We start from the raw sequence: 16,424 nt of genomic DNA on the forward strand, positions 1-16,424 counted from the left end.
TATCGGTGAAGGATCCACCTGCCCATGTGGGAGCCGATTCCTGAGTCAGGAAGATCCCCTGGAGAATGAAATGGCACCCCACTCTAGTATTCTTACCCAGGAAATCTCATGGACAGAGGAATCTGGCGGGGTACAGTGCATGGGGTCCCAAAGAGTGGGACACGACTGAGCATGTACGCATGCATGCAAGGGACCAACACAATTGAGGCCATAGATGCTGAAGATCCCCTGGTTGGGAATCTTAGTTCCTCAACCAGGAATTAAGCTTGGGTCATGGCAGTGAAACTGCTACTAATCACTGGACCAGCAGGGAATTCCCTCTGCACCCTTTCTTTGGATTTCTGGTTTCTGTGCTGCTGGGGCTCTTTGACGAACAAGACACATCCAGGATGAGCCGCCCACTGAACCCCTGCAGGAGGCTTGTCAACATCAGGGAGCAAGGTCTTCCCTGTATTTGACATGCCCAACCACCCTGTGGTTCTTCTACTTACAACTAAGAATGATTGTGTTCTGAGGTCTTTTCACATATGCCAATTCACCTAACAATTAAAAAAAAACCCTCCCCTGCAGAGTAGCTTTGTACAAACAGGCAGAGTTTCAGAGCTGGGTGCTAGGCAGCCAGCTGGGCTCACCCACAAGCAGAGGTTTTGCTCTCACAGGCCTGCCCCTCCGTGCCTACCACTGAAAGTCCTGGCTTAGCTGTTGCTGCTGCCAAGTCGCCTCAGTCTTGTCCGACTCTGTGCGGCCCCATAAACTGCAGCCCACTAGGCTCCCTGGTCCCTGGGATTCTCCAGGCAAGAACAGTGGAGTGGGTTGCCATTTTCTTCTCCAATGCATGAAAGTGAAAAGTGAAAGTGAAGTCACTCAGTCGTTTCCGACTCTTCGAGACCCCATGCACTGCAGCCAACCAGGCTCCTCCGTCCAAGGGATTTTCCCGGCAAGAATACTGGAGTGGGTTGCCACTTGGCAAAGACACAAATTAGAACATGTCTGGGACCAAGATAGGGCTTACCCAGTGGCCAAGAGGTAACGAGTCCACCTGCCAATGCAGGAGATGCACGAGGCTGAGGTTCGATCACTGGGTCAGAAAGATCCCCCAAAGGAGGGAATGGCAACCCATTCCATATTCTTGCCTGGAGAATCCCATGGACAGATAAACCTGGCGGGCTACAGTTCATGGGGTTGCAAAGAGTCGGACAGACTGAAGCGACTGAGCACAGCACGGAAAGGGCCAGGAGCAGGGAGAGTCTGACACTGTGTCCCCTTCCATGTGCACAGTCCCCAGGTCTCCCTGGAGGGTCAACAGGAGGAGGAGTCGGAACCCCAGGAGGAAGGGCCTCCGGTTTTCCACCATCACTACCTGCCCTGCCCAGTGCCTGGCCTGAGCCCCCTGCCCCCCTGGCCAGGCCCTCTCCTTCCCCTCCCCTACAGCAACCCTGCTTGCAGGACTTGATCTCGGTTCAGCACCACCATCCAGCATCTGAGAAAAGGGAAGCTTCAGTGAGCCTGGGGGTCTCGGTGCTGTCAAGGCCTTGCCCTGGGGTTGAAAGAGGTAGCCAGGGGCCAGGGGTGGTGTGGGGAGACCTGTGGGTGAAATTGCTGAGGCCACCCCAGGAACTCTGATGGGGGATCACTTTTCTCTTCTCCATCTCAGCAGAGTCGTGCCCCAACCCCACGCACCAGTGCCACAGGAACTGTGGGTGCAGATGTATCCTGGGCTTCAGGTAGGGACCGGGTGGTTGGTCAGCAGGGCCCAGGCCAAGGGATAGATGGGAATGCTGGAAGGGCCACGTGCCCTAGGGCGGTGGGTGGCGGTGCTATTATCATCAGCACAGACGAGGGTTCTGTCCCCTTAACTTTTCTTTCTTGGGGTCCACTGAGGCAGGGGCCAGTCATGGTGTGGGTGCTTCTCCACCCAGACTACCGATAGCTTACAGTGAACGGTGTCAGACTCGTGATCTCCCAAGAAGATTAAGCTTAGGCACTAGAGACCAGGCTTGATCACTCAAGAGCTTTTGTGTAGCAGAGTTTTATTAAAGTAGGAAAAGGACAGAGAAAGCTTCTGACACAGACATCAGAAGGGGAATGGAGAATGCCCCCCTCGCTAGTGTCAGCAAAGGAGTTATATACTTTGTAAATTAGTTATTACAATAAATCAAAAGAATGTCTTTAGGTTGTAAAGATCTTACTAGACCCACTCCCATAATTTACATTTTAAAATAACAGGATTAGCCCAAAGGTTTTCAGGAAGGAGAAACTGACCTAAAGCAGGATACATTGTTGTTATATAATCCTCAGTACAGAGTTTAAACTGAGTTGTTTGTTGTAATCATCAGTTGCTGGGCTTAAAGAAAAAAGTGTTTTATGTGACTGTTTCTGTTGTAGCTCAGTTGGGAAAGAATCTGCCTGCAATGCAGGAGACCTGGGTTCAATTCCTGGGTCAGGAAGATCCCCTGAAGAAGGAAATGGCAACCCATTCCAGTATTCTTGCTTCTTGAGTGGAGAATCTCATGGACAGAGGAGCCTGGCGGGCTACAGTCCATGAGGTCGCAAGAGTCGGACACGGCTTAGCGACTAAACCACCAACACCATTTGACTAAGACTAAGGAATGCAGAGAAAAAAAGATGTTTGTTCTTTCCTCCTCCTTGAGAATCTCAGACCCCTTGCTCCTCCTTCTTGGGGAACCCAGCCTTCTTATCAAGCTGCCTAGGAATTGACTCTCTCACTACTATGATGTTGAGAGCCTCATGATATGCGAGCAGACATCAGCCCAGGGGCCCCGCCAGCTAGATCACGGAGCTGCACACAGCCCTGCAGCCCCCGTGTCCCTCTCGTGCCTGCCAACCACTTTCTACCCATGGCAACCATTCCTACCCTCCCATCCCCAACCAGGCCCTCTCCCCGGGGTGAATGAGTCCCGTCTCCACCACACGGAGACCTTGAACCAACCTGATCTCTGATCCGGGTGAGAGCCCCTTAGAGCCCCGTCCAGGCCCCAGAAGCCACATGAAAGGCCAACCCTGTCCCATTGATCGCTGCCCCGGCTGGCAGAGGTTTGGGAGACGGAGCCCTCCCTCGACCTCCTCCTCTCCTCCTCTCTCTGGATGACCAGGGCTGCGGGCTCTCCATTTGGCCGAATAACAGAACTATAGGTAAGAGGCGAGGACTGCTTTTGATTCTATGGCTGTCCAAAGGCCCAGAATGGCAGGGGAGGCCTTGGGAGGAAGTTCAAGGAGCCAAGCCACTGGGGCCCCCAAACTCACCCCTGGACGCTGGCTCTGTTGGCAGAAGAGAGAAGTCAGAGCCATGTCCTGGAGGGCCACGTGGGAGCAGAGGGTCTCTCTGCCCCTCTGGACCAGGGCGTGGCTACCCAACCTCCCTCAGGAGGAAGGAGGCACTCAGGGGCCGAGGAGAGTGGGTGCCTGGTGCCCGGGCGGGTCTGCCTGGGGGCACAGCAGGGTCTGGGTTTGCTGGGGCTCAGGAAGGCCTCTGAAGCAGAGGGCGGAGGGAGGCTGAGGAGACCTGTGGAGCAAAAAGTTCAGGCAGGCCTGGTGGCTCCCCTTCCTGGCCGTTCCCAGGAGGAGACACGAGGCACAGGGTTGAGTCCGGCTGTTTGTATTGAGGCTGTTTGTCATGGGCCCTCAGCCAGGCCTGGACCACAGCCTAAGGAGCCACATTGAGTTCCAGTGGCCTCCATGACAGTGGCCACGCTGCTCACATAGGCTGTGCCCAGTGGCTCCGTCTCAGCCTCTTCTAAGTGGCCGGCACTCTGTTGTTACCTGTCCACTGCCGGTGCCACCTCTCATTTCAGTTCACTTCAGTCCCTCGCTTGTGACCCCATGGAGTGCAGCACGCCAGGCCTCCCTTTCCTTCATCAACTCCCAGAGTTCAGTGAAACTCATGTCCACTGAGTTGGTGATGCCATCCAACCATCTCATCCTCTGTCATCCCCTTCTTCTCCCACCTTCAATCTTTCTCAGCATCAGGGATTTTGCAGATAAGTCAGGTCTTCACATCAGGTAGCCAAAGTATTGGAGTTTCAGCTTTAGCATCAGTCCTTCCAATGAATATTTTGGACTGATTTCCTTTAGGATGGACTGGTTGGATCTCCTTACTGTCCAAGGGACCCTCAAGAGTCTTCTCCAACACCACAGTTCAAAAGCATCAATTCTTTGGTGCTCAGCTTTCTTTATAGTCCAACTCTCACATCCATACATGACTACTAGAAAAACCATAGTTTTGACTAGACAGACCTTTGCTGGCAAAGCAATGTCTCAGCTTTTTAATATGCTGTCTAGGTTGGTCATAACTTTTCTTCCAAGGAGCAAGCGTCTTTTAATTTCATGCCTGCAGTCACCATCTGCAGTGATTTTGGAGCCCCACAAAATGAAGTCAGTCACTGTTTGCATTGTTTTCTCCATCTATTTTCCATGAAGTGATGGGACCAGAGATGGAGCCACCTCTGGGTGAAGACAAAGCACAGGAGGACGAATATCCCAAACAAGAGCAGCAGCACTATCTCCATCCCGATGATGGCCCACATCTGGTTGTTGGGCTCGGGCTCTGGAGAGAGAAGGGGTAGAGGTCACAGAATCCTCTGGTCCTAGATGTCAGGCCCAAGGGGGGCAGCCAACGCCCCGTCAGCCATCCCCCCACCCGTGGGCATCCAGCTGTCAGTCTGCAGTACAGGCATGGGTGGCAAACGGTGTTATCACTAGAGGGAAGGAGGACCAGGGTCCAGGTCACCAGCCGGCCTCCGTGAGACCATGAGGGCAGATGCACTCAGATGGTCCCCTTGTCATGTGCTGCCAGACCTCATGCTCAGGACTGTGGCCTGGTCCAGGCCAAGCCCCTCCCTAGGCAGAGATGAGTGACCTTCTGCCAAACTCTCTGAAGACAAAGAGGATCTTGGCCATCTAGAGTCACAGAAGAGCAGGACTCCAGGGGACCTTAGGGGTCAGTCAGGTCAAATTTATCTTTGCAGATAGGGGTCAAGGCCAGAGAGAGGAGCTTGACTTGGTTAAGGTCACCCAGCTCTCTCATGGCCATGAACTGGCATCCAAGCTGAGAACTTGCCAGGAGCCCCCGGGAACCCCAGGGATCAAGTGTCATGTCCCCGAGTGCCGCCCCTGAGCTGGCAGAGGGTGGGGCGAAGGCGTTTTCTTCCCCTGAAGGGCTGAAAGTGAATGTCCCCGCTCCTGATCTGTGGGCTCCCCCTTACCTTTGACTTCAAGCCTCTGGGGATCTGAGACCCTGTGGGCCAGGCCACCGCCGCGGGAGCGCAGGTCCATCTGGGCCTCGCACGAGAAGTTATAGTAGCCGTCTTCCCTGTGAGCTGTGGTGAGATGGGTGACCACGGCTTCTTGGGGGGAAAGGGTTGTCCCCACAAAGGTCTGATTGCACAAGATCTCAGTACTGCAGAGCAGGGTGAGAGTGAGGCATTCCTGGGGTACCACGGCGGGGACCCTGCACTTGATGGTGAACGGTGTCCCTATGGCCACTGAGGTGGGCGACAGCGTCAGCAGCACTTGCTTTGGAGGGTCTGCAGGAAAGCGGAAGGGAGGTCTGGTGAGGCTGGGGGTGCAGCTCCGGCAAGCCCCACCCAGCCCAGACCATCCCCTGTGACGACGGTGTTCTCAGGAAGTGGGCTGTGGCTGGAAGGAGGAAGCAGTTCTGGGTGAAGGATGTCCTGGGTGGTAGTTTCAGGGACATGATGACTTCTGGAATGGACAAGAAAGAAGGTGTCCTGGTGTCCACAAAGTAAAAGTTCAGAATCTGTTCAGTCAGCTAGAAAGATAAAAGTTTTGGCTGTGTCTCTTTCCTCTCCATAAATTCAATAGAAATTTCAAAAATTAAACAGTTGGATACTTTTGTTGAGAGAGACTTAGAAGGGAGGACTCACTGGAACGGGGCCATGAATTGTGAGATTCTTCAGAGGCAGGGCCTAGAGTAGAGCTGCCTTGGTTTTCAGAATCATGTTTAAAACTATCTCTATCTTTTAGCTATTAAACTCCATGGTACCCTGAGTTCCTGTTTTTTTAAAAAAAACATTTATTTCTTTGGTTGTTCCAGGTGTCATCTATGGTATGTGGGACCCAGTCCCCTGACCAGGGATCAAACCCGGGTCCCCTGCAATGGGAGTGCATAGTCTTCGCCAGTGGACCACCAGGACATCTCCCTGGGTTTCTTTTTGAATTAGAATACCTAGCCCAGAAGGCAATGGCACCCCACTCCTGTACTCTTGCCTGGGAAACCCCATGGACGGAGGAGCCTGGTAGGGTACAGCCCATGGGGCCACGAAGTGTCGGACACGACTGAGCGACTTCACTTTCACTTTTCACTTTCATGCACTGGAGGAGGAAATGGCAACCCACTCCAGTGTTCTTGCCTGGAGAATCCCAGGGACGGGGGAGCCTGGTGGGCTGCCGTCTATGGGGTGGTACAGGGTCGGACACGACTGATGCGACTTAGCAGCAGCAGCCCCCGTTACCCCAGATAATATGGTAGATTTAGGACATCTTTCTATTCATTTGATCCACTGATGATAGTTCTGAGCGATACCATGGGTGCTGAGTTTCTGAGAGAAACCCAGTCTTTCCATTGTCTCCTTGGCCTGTGGGCAGGTGTGTGTGTGTGTGACAGTCACACATTTGCAAAGGGCCCTCAGGGGGAAATAAGACCACGACCTTCTCTCCAGGAGGTGAATGGATTACTGGAGAGTGTGCCAGCCCTCCTGATGGGGTCCCTGTTGCTTGTCAAGGGATATGGGGTGTTCTGGTGATGGGGGTGCTCCCCAGCTGGGAGGAGACGGTGGGAAACGACTTTTAGATTTGTCTCAACCTTGCTTGGGTTGTCTGCCTCTGAGCAAATCTCAAAATCCCGATTGCTGGCAGGGTTCAAAGAGGCCAGGGGAGGGTATGAGCAGATTCGGAGCCTGTGGCCTGGATCCAGGAGCCCAGGGAGCTGGGGGCCATAGGAGAGGGCCCAGGAGCAGAGACAGCACAGCTCTGTGTGGGTTTGCAGAGCAGGGCCCGTGGGAGACACTCACAGAACACGGTGATGCTGAAAACTTTCATCGTCTGCTTGCTGGCGCAGGTGAAACTGCACAGGAGCTCCTCATCCTTGGAGATGTTGAAGACCTTGAATAGCTTCCACTGAGCCTGGCTCTCCAGGAAGGTCTCGTGTAGGCTGTCCCCAGAACAAGTTTCTTGGGGTCCGTACAACTGGTAGTAAAATTAATGAACTGAAACTCTTCAGACTCCACTCCATGGGTACCTTGAATGCCTTCTCACCAGATCCTGGAAGGACAGAACACACTGGGCAGCAGACACCCCCGCTGCCCTGCCCGGTGGAGCTGCCCATGGTGGGCACTCTGATCAAGGGGTCCCTTCTGCTCCTCTCTCCTTGTTCAGACATTACTGCCTCTGGTCTAGACCAAGGGGGCTGCCCCCTAGTTGTCTCCCTGCCCCTGACTGCTCTTCCAGCTTGTCAACTCCAGGTCAGCCTTCCTCATGCACATCTTTATCCCCATGGAGATTATAATCGAACTTTGCCCCCCAGCCCAAATGACCCCTCCTCTGTTAAAGCCTCCCTGAAATGGAGGTGGATCCTGTCCTCTCAGGCCCCGTGTCCGTGAGTTCTGCTCCTCCCTCACTCCTTCCCTCTCTTCTGCAAATCCTCGTAGAACACCAGCTGTGTGGCAGGCACCATTCTAGGCTCTGGGGAGCCATCAGAGACAGAAGAAGACCAAAGCTTCCCCTTGTGGAGCTCACACTGCCGCGAAGGACACAGAGGAACAAACAAGCGAACTAGCCAGCCTGTCATTGGTGGGAAGTGCCTGGGAAAGGACATAGGGAGTGGGGTGCGGCTGCCATGTTAATACTGTGCTCAGCACAGGTTTCATGGAAACAGTGACATTTGAGCCAAGGATGAAGGAGATGAGGGGCACTTGGCTGGCAGGTGTCTGCTGAGGGCAGAAAACCACCAGTGCTAAGACCCTGGGCAGAGAGGAGACCAGGATGGTCGGAGACCAGGGAGGAAGAAGGTGAGGCATCTGAACTGATCTTGGCCAGCTGGGCCTCTGCTGCGTCCTGTGTTCCCGCCACACCCGGAGGCCCCATCTAGCCCTCAGCTGGGGAAAGAGGGAGGCTCTGCAGGGAGAGAAAGAGAGCAGCATTTGAATCCTGAGTTTGCCAGCTCTGTGGCCTTGGGCAAAGTGCTCTCTCTTTCTGAGCCTCAGTTTTTCCATCGGTCAAATGGGTTAGTAATCCCTTTCCTGCATGGTTGCCATGAAAGGACCTGGCAGGTTCTCCAAAACAGAGCACTGAGCACATGGAGGCATTCTCCTTCACCATCCCCTGGACTGCCCGGAAGGGGCTTCATTTTCACTTTGATGGTCAGCAGAAGACGATGCCCTCCGCTGACCTCTGCTGTCCACTGGGTCACCTCTGAAGACCAGCTGGGACGTGCCCTCACCTTCCGTTGAGCCTCAGTCTCCCTTCATTTCCTCGTCAGTCTCCACGACCTGCCACATCCACACACCCTGAAGTTATGGGGCCTGTTTAACCCAGTGTGTGAAGGCCAGGAACCCAACCTGCTGCCCCGGGGTCACAGGGTCACGGGGAAGCCAGGCTCACACAGCAGCCCACACCTGTGGCGGGTAGCTGCTGTGCTCAAAGCCTCAGCGACTTCAGGACCAGGGCCCCCTCTCCGCACGATACCAGGGGTACAAGTGACCTACCCTCTGGCTGGCATGCACCCAGTCAGGACCTCCAGGCTCACTTGGGCATCAGAGCAGGGCGAGAAAGGCTACGAGGAGGATGGCCACCCCAGCCATCCCCAGCCACCAAAAGGGGACATCTCGAGTGGCGTCCACAGGTTTGCAGGGAATAGCCGAGGACTGCCTGGAGAGAGGTGAAGGGCACTGGTCAGGAAGGGGTGACCTGTAGCAGCAATCCAGAACTCCCAGCTTTCTATAAGCTGATGACCGTATTTCCTCTCATTATATGAGTGATCTTGGGGAAGCCACATGGAAGGCCATGGAAGTCCAGCTCCCAGGGCCAAGGTCTACAGGTCTATTATATAATTGATATAATATATAATAATATATTATATATATAGATTTATATTTATTTGATATATATTATATATAATATATAGTATATTTATATAGTATATAATATGTTTATATAAAATATATAATATAATTATATTAATATATTTAATAATATAAATTATATATAATATTTAATATAATATATAATATATAATATATAACTATTATATATAATATAATATATTGCCATGAAAGCTCCTCATATATATTATATTATATATAATATTATGTATTATATATAATAGTATATATAATATATTATATATATTATATGTATAAAATATATATTATATTATTATCTATTATATATATTGTTATATATTATATATAATGTGTAATATATATAATATAAAATATAAAATATAAAATATAATAAATAATATATAAAATATACAATATAAACATAATATATAATATAATATATAATATAAATATAATATATATAATATAAACATAATATATAACATAAATATAGTATATAATATTATATATAATATAAATATAATTTATATAATATAATACATACATATATACACATAAAATATATATACATATATATTATATATATACATATATACATGTAATATATATGATATATAATACATATAATATATATATATTTATATATAACATATATTATAGATATTTTTAATTTATATTTTATATATTATATTATATATAATTGTATTTATTTATATTATGTATATCATATATCATATATTATATGATATATAATATATTATATTTGTAATATATAATATAATATCTATAATAATAACATTGTAAATTATAGATTTACTATTGTAAACAATAGTAAACTTTGGTGCTCTGTGTCACATTGCTTACTCCCTCCTCTGAAATCAGCTGCATTTACAGTGGATAATTTCCTGCAAACTTAGACTCATCTTATGCTCCAGGGTCCCACCTCAGGTTTATACCATGTTTCTCTTTTGCCTTTTTTCCTCAGTCTTCTTCAATGCTTTCGGAGTCACTTAGCTACCTGCTAGTGTTTCCCAGAAGCCTAGGAGTGTCAAGTTCCCTAACATGAAACCCTCAACCAACAAGAGGCCAAGAACTGGCAGAAACAGCTCCAGCCTCGTTCTTTTGGATAGGCGATTCTGGCCAGCATCCTGTAGACCTATCAGAGGTCCCAACAGACTTCAACTCCCTTTGCTCACACCTGCAACATCAGTTATGCATCTTCTATTGGCTTTCTCTCCTTCCCTGTCCCAGTCTTCCTGTTCCTTATTTCCTGCTTCCTGGCTTCAATAATTACTCTATCTGAAATAATCTACTTGAACTGTAGTCCTTGTTGCAAGCTCTACTTTTAAAGGAGCCCAGACTAAAAACTTACACTATAGTTTTAAGAAGAAAAAACATATGATCATCTTAATAGATCTAGGGGAAAAATAATGATGACATTCAACATTCTTTCATGACGAAAGGTCTCAGCAAACTAGATGGAAATGTCCTTAATGTGATAAAGAAAAATCAGAGAAAGTTTTCATATGTACTATTATTTTTTTTAACATATGTACTATTTTCTTTGATGAGGAAATTTTAGGACAATTCCTTTAAAATCCAGAACCAGACAAGGATGACAACTATCTCTGCTTCTATGTAACATTTCCCCAGAGGTCCTAGACAATATAGTAAGACAAGAAAAAGAAATTAAAGGCCTAGGCATGGGAAAAGAGTAAAACCATCAGTATTTTCATATGATATGGTTGCCTAGGTAGAAAATCCAAATGAATGATTGATCAGATGAATGATTGAAAATAAGAGATTTTCACAAGACAGTTAGCTGTTAAGACCAATATCCAAAAAGAAATTGCTTTTATGTATAACAGTAACATACAAAAATGTAATTTAGGACTTTCCTGATGGTCCAGTGGTTAAGACTCAGCAATTATACTGCAGGGGCCACAGGTTTGATCCCTGATCAGGGAATTTCTGCATGCTGCATGGAGTATCCAGGGGAAAAATATAGTTTAAAAAGCACACTACGTATAATAGCAAAAAGATAGAAATTATATATATACATACATACAGAAGCAAAAAGATAGCAAAATGTACATAAGATCTATAGTAAGAAAGTTATAAAACACTATTGAAAAACATTAAGTACAATTTAAATAAATGTAGAACCAGCCCACGTTCATGACTAAGAGATTCAATACTATAATGAGGACAATCCTCTTCCCATAGATTTAATGAAATTCCAATGGATCCTAATAAGGGTTTCATGGTACACAAAGATGATTCTAAAACTTATTATGGAAAGAACAAAAGGACCAAGACTCTCCTAAAGAAAAATAAAACGAGGGAATTTGCTACTAGTATTAAGACTTAACTATAAAATATGATATTAGTATAGATGTAGGCAGATTAACCAATGGAACAGCATAAAGGGCCTAGAAATAGACTTGCATGAAACCCTGACACATGACAAAACTGGCATTGTAGATCACTGGGTGAAAGAAGGATACATAAATAAATGATGCTGAATCAACTGGTTAACTATATGGAGAAAGCCGATGGGAAATGTATCCCTACCTCACATGGAATGAAGAAAGCAATTCTATCTAATTTAAAGATTCATATGTAAAAGAACACTTTTAAAATTTTTATAAGAAAATATATTTAGTTGCTAAGTCACGTTCAACTCTGTGACCCCATGGACTGTAGACCACCAGGCTCCTCTGTCCATGGGATTTCCCAGGCAAGGATACTGGAGTGGGTTGCCATTTCCTACTTCAGGAGACTTTTCTGATCCAAAGGTCAAACCCTTAGCTCCTGCAGCGGCTCTTGCATTGCAGGCAGATTTTCTACTGCTGAGCCACTGGGGAAGCCCATGAGAAAATATAGGAGAGGGAGAGTGTTTTTATGTCCTTGGGGCAAGGAAAGATTTCCTAAGCAAGACCTCAAAATCACCACTGCTAGAATAAACAACTGATAATTTTGAGTATATTAAAGACATGATGAACATTTCAAAGAAAACAAAATGTCTCAACTAATGAAAAGATGCATTTACTCAGTAAGAGCAAGGGAAATTAAAACCACAATGAGGAACCACTTTATATCTACTAGATTGGCAGAAGTTTAGAAAGTCCAAGACCAACTCTTGGAGAGGCTGTGGGTCAATAGGAACTCATATATTGCTGGTGAGAGTGTATCTTGGTTCTCTGAGAAATAATCAGGGATTATCTTCTAATGCTGAATAGTGTTACTCCCTATAACCCACACTTCCACCCTTAGATACATGCCCTAGAGAAACTCTTGCACTAAGAACCAGAAGACCTGTCCCGTTCTTACTATCTGTATGACCCTGAGCAAGTCACTTTAATCTCTCTGTGCCTCAGTTTTCTCTTCTGTAAAATGGGAAAACTATAGCACATTCCTTATGGGAATGGTGTGTGGATTAAACTAATTCAATGACAATATTTAAAAGTATTCGAAACAGTAGCTGGCACACAGAATATGTTATATAACTATTTCATAAAATGAAAATGCATGCATGTGATAAGGCACTAAATTAAAAATATCAAGAGAACAATAGAAACAGACTTTGGGAGGGTGGTTATCTATGTCTGGATGGGAGGTGAGTAGCACAGCAGGTAAATGGAAAGTTTAGTGGTAGTTCATCCTTGGGTTGAGTGTTGGGTTCAGGGCTGTTCATTACATTACCTTACTGTACAATGCACATGTATGTTACATAGATGTGTTCATTATGTGTCACATATTAAATTTTACAAAAAGAATACAAAGGGTAAAGAGAAATTCCTACATATTTAGAAAGAAGAGGCTCCTTGGAAGTATGAGCCGCAGGGTAGGAAAGTCCCTTCTAACCAGGTAGGATTTCATTGAATAGGATTCATCAGGAACCTTGGGTGTGACCCCAAGAGGCTGGGGACTATACTTGTCCCCTAAGCATCAGCTCTGAGCTCAGTCCAGATGACCTGGACCCCCGTGGGCCAGGGTGGGAAGGCAGCCCCACGCTTCTAAGACGGTTGTGTGGTTGACAGAGCAGAAGAGGAAGAGAAAGGACAAAAACAGGAAATAACCACAGAGCTGTTGGTCTCAGAGAGATGGCTGACGTGAGTGAGCTCCTCATGCAACTACCAACTAGCCGAAGGAAATTCTGCTGCATCTCAGCCCCTGGGCTTATGGGGGGCCTGGCAGGGGTGGGTGAGGCCCGGGGAAGGGCAAAAACAAGAACTCAAATGTTGATTGACAATCTATCCCAAGCCCTTTCCATCTGCCAAGAGGGAAGCCGGGAGCATCACCTTACCTGTATCAGCTAACGGGTGTTGCTGTGATGGGGAAGCAGGGTGGCTGGGGTCCAGCCTCCAGCAGCCGTTGTTCCCTGGGTTACTGCTGGTTCAACAAATGTCACCTGGTTTTCGACTGAATTCCCCTCTCAGAAGTCACATGTTTCCTGTCCCAGCTCTGATATCTGACTATGACTTTCTGTGTATTACCTCTTGCTTTAAACCCCAATAAATACACACGAGGTCTTCCCAGGTGGCTTATCGGTGAAGAATCTACCTGCTCATGTGGAGCTGATCCCTGAGTCAGGAAGATCCCCTGGAGAAGGAAATGGCACCCCACCCCAGTATTCTTTGCCGAGAAATCCCATGGACAGAGGAGTCTGGCAAGCTACAGTCCCTTGGGTTGCAAAAGAGTTGGATACGGCTCAGTGACTAAACAACAGCAACAACAAAATATACACTTTGTAAAGTTGACCATTCTAACTGTTTTTAGTGTAGAGTTCTGTGGCATTAAACACATCCACATTTTGTGTAATATCCACCACCATTTCTCTCTAGAACCATCATCCCTCACCTTCATCCCAAAGTGAACACCGCCCCTCTCCTTGAAACACTAGCTTTCTATCCCCCTCCCCACAGCCCGTGGCAACCACTGTTCTCCTGTTGCTTTCTGAGTTTGACGACCTGTGACTGGGCCCTCCTGTGAGTGGAATCAGACATCATTTGTCCTTTTGTGACTGCCTTATTTCACCTAGCTTGATGTCCTCAAGGCTCATTCATGCCATAGCATATCTGTTAGAATTTCCTTGCTTTTGAAGGCTGAACAGCATCCCCTTGGATGAATACACCCCATTAGGTTTATCTACTCACTGGTCAGTGGACACTTGGGATGATTCCTCCTGTGGTTCTTGTGAATAACACTTCTGTAGCCATGGGGATACAGACAAGCTCCCCCAAGTTCTTCAAGTTCCTGCTTTCAACTGTTTGAGGCAAATGCCCAGAAGTGGAATTGCTGTAGCCTGTGGTAGTTCCATGTTTTCTTTTTTTTTGGCCATGCCTTGGGGCTTGCAAAATATGAGTTCCCCAACCAGGAATTAAACCCGGGTCATGGTGCTGGAAGTGCTGAGTATTAACCGCTGGACCACCAGGGAATTCTCTCTCCACTATGTCTTTTGATGTGTGTTTTCTGTGCTCCTGGGGGCCTTGGATGAATGAGACAGATCCAGGATGAGCTTGGATTCGATCACTGGCTTGGGAAGACCCCTTGGAGAAGGAAATGGCAACCACTCCAGTATTCTTGCCTGGAGAATCCCAGAGGAGCCTGGCAGGCTACAGTCCATGGGGTTGCAAAGAGTCGGACACGAGTGAGCATGCACACATGCGTGCAAGGGACCAAGACAGTTGAGGCCACAGTTGCTGAAGTTCTGCTGGCTTTAAAGTGATCTCTCTTGGTACATTTGCGCCTCGATTTCTTCATAGAAGTTCTTTTGAAACCTTCCTCTCACAGTGCTGGTCCAATGTTGGGGTGGGGGCATCAGGATCCAAGGCTTCAAGGGGCCCACGGGACTTTAGAGTTTTAAACACAGATCAGGGTGCACGTGTCATTCACCTTTTCCCCTCCTCCACTCCCCCTCTCCTCCTCGACCCATTTTGTGACTTCGGAGCAAATCACTTTTCGGGTCTGTTTATTTCCTTCTCTTCTCTGCTAAGTTTCTTGTGCCTTCCCCTCTGAACCACCAAGAGCAGGCTCTGCTGCTGCTGCTGCTAAGTCGCTTCAGTCGTGTCCGACTCTGTGCGACCCCATAGACGGCAGCCCACCAGGCTCCCCCGTCCCTGGGATTCTCCAGGCAAGAACACTGGAGTGGGTTGCCATTTCCTTCTCCAGTGCATGAAAGGGAAAGGTGAAAGTGAAGTCGCTCCGTCGTGTCCGACTCTTTGCGACCCCATGAATTGCAGCACGCCAGGCCTCTCTGTCCATCACCAATTCCCGGAGTCTACCCAAACCCGTGTTCATCGAGTCGGTGATGCCATCCAACCATCTCATCCTCTGTCGTCCTCTTCTCCTCCTGCCCCCAATCCTACCCAGCATTAGGGTCCTTTCCAATGAGTCAACCCTTCGCATGAGGTGCCCAAAGTACTGGAGTTTCAGCTTCAACATCAGACTCTCCAATGAACACCCAGGATTGATCTCTTTTAGGATGGATTGATTGGATCTCCTTGCAGTCCAAGGGACTCTCAAGAGTCTTCTCCAACACCACAGTTCAAAAGCATCAATTCTTCGGCGCTCAGCTTTCTTCACCATCCAACTCTCACATCCATACATGATTACTGGAAAAACCATAGCCTTGACTAGACGGACTTTTGTTGGCAAAGTAATGTCTCTGCTTTTCAACATGCTATCTAGGTTGGCCATAACCTTCCTTCCAAGGAGTAAGCGTCTTTTAATTTCATGGCTGCAGTCACCATCAGCAGTGATTCTGGAGCCCAAAAAAATAAAGTCTGACACTGTTTCCACTGTTTCCCCATCTATTTCCCATGAAGTGATGGGACCAGATGCCATGATCTTAGTTTTCTGAACGTTGAGCTTTAAGCCAACTTTTTCACTCTCCTCTTTCACCTTCATCAAGAGGCTCTTTAGTTCTTCTTCACTTTCTGCCATAAGGGTGGTGTCATCTGCATATCTGAATGTTACTTAGATTTACGCTAATGGCTAGGTTTTATGAGACACATGCGTGCATGCTAAGTTACTTCAGTCACGTCTGGTTCTGCAAGCCCACAAACTGTAGCCTGACAGGCTTCTCTGTCCATGGGGCTTTCCAGGCAAGAATACTGGAGTGGGGTGCCACTTCCTACTCCAGGGGATCTTCCCAACCCAGGAATTGAAATGAACCCAGGTCTCCTGCGTTGCAGGTGGATTCTTTATGTGTGTGTACATATATATAAAATTCAATCAATGTACTGTACATCTGAAACTAACACAATATTATATAAATCAACTATACTTAAAATTTTTAGAAAAATTTTTAAAAGTCAGGTA

General features: G+C 47.4%; 1 protein-coding gene across 2 annotated transcripts; it reads right to left on the reverse strand.

Moving 5' to 3' along the window:
* Positions 1–2,013: 2,013 nt before the first annotated feature.
* On the reverse strand, positions 2,014–13,492 carry LOC145541137 (intercellular adhesion molecule 2-like). Of its 2 annotated transcripts, XM_081576761.1 has the most exons (5): positions 13,408–13,492; positions 8,742–8,904; positions 7,050–7,299; positions 5,223–5,543; positions 2,014–4,564 (listed from the first exon to the last, which is right to left on the reverse strand). In XM_081576761.1, exons 3-5 carry the CDS (start codon positions 7,075–7,077, stop codon positions 4,398–4,400), a joined length of 516 nt encoding a protein of 171 aa, XP_081432887.1. In that variant the 5' UTR covers positions 7,078–7,299; positions 8,742–8,904; positions 13,408–13,492; the 3' UTR covers positions 2,014–4,397. The 2 variants fall into 2 exon arrangements, with proteins under 2 accessions (XP_081432887.1, XP_081432888.1); XM_081576762.1 differs by lacking the exon at positions 8,742–8,904.
* Positions 13,493–16,424: the final 2,932 nt, after the last annotated feature.

This window comes from Giraffa tippelskirchi, chromosome 3, assembly GCF_054371585.1.
Source record: "Giraffa tippelskirchi isolate mGirTip1 chromosome 3, T2T-mGirTip1v1.2.pri, whole genome shotgun sequence".
NCBI lineage: Eukaryota > Metazoa > Chordata > Mammalia > Artiodactyla > Giraffidae > Giraffa > Giraffa tippelskirchi.

What these genes read in the sequence shown, in the direction of transcription:
- LOC145541137 (XM_081576762.1), bottom strand. Translation starts at nt 7,077, where the DNA reads ATGAAAGTTTTCAGCATCACCGTGTTCT. An exon ending in TTTCAGCATCACCGTGTTCT is followed by an intron (nt 5,544 to 7,049) that starts GTGAGTGTCTCC and finishes GCTTTCCTGCAG; the next exon opens with ACCCTCCAAAGCAAGTGCTG. An exon ending in CCAGAGGCTTGAAGTCAAAG is followed by an intron (nt 4,565 to 5,222) that starts GTAAGGGGGAGC and finishes TTCTCTCTCCAG; the next exon opens with AGCCCGAGCCCAACAACCAG.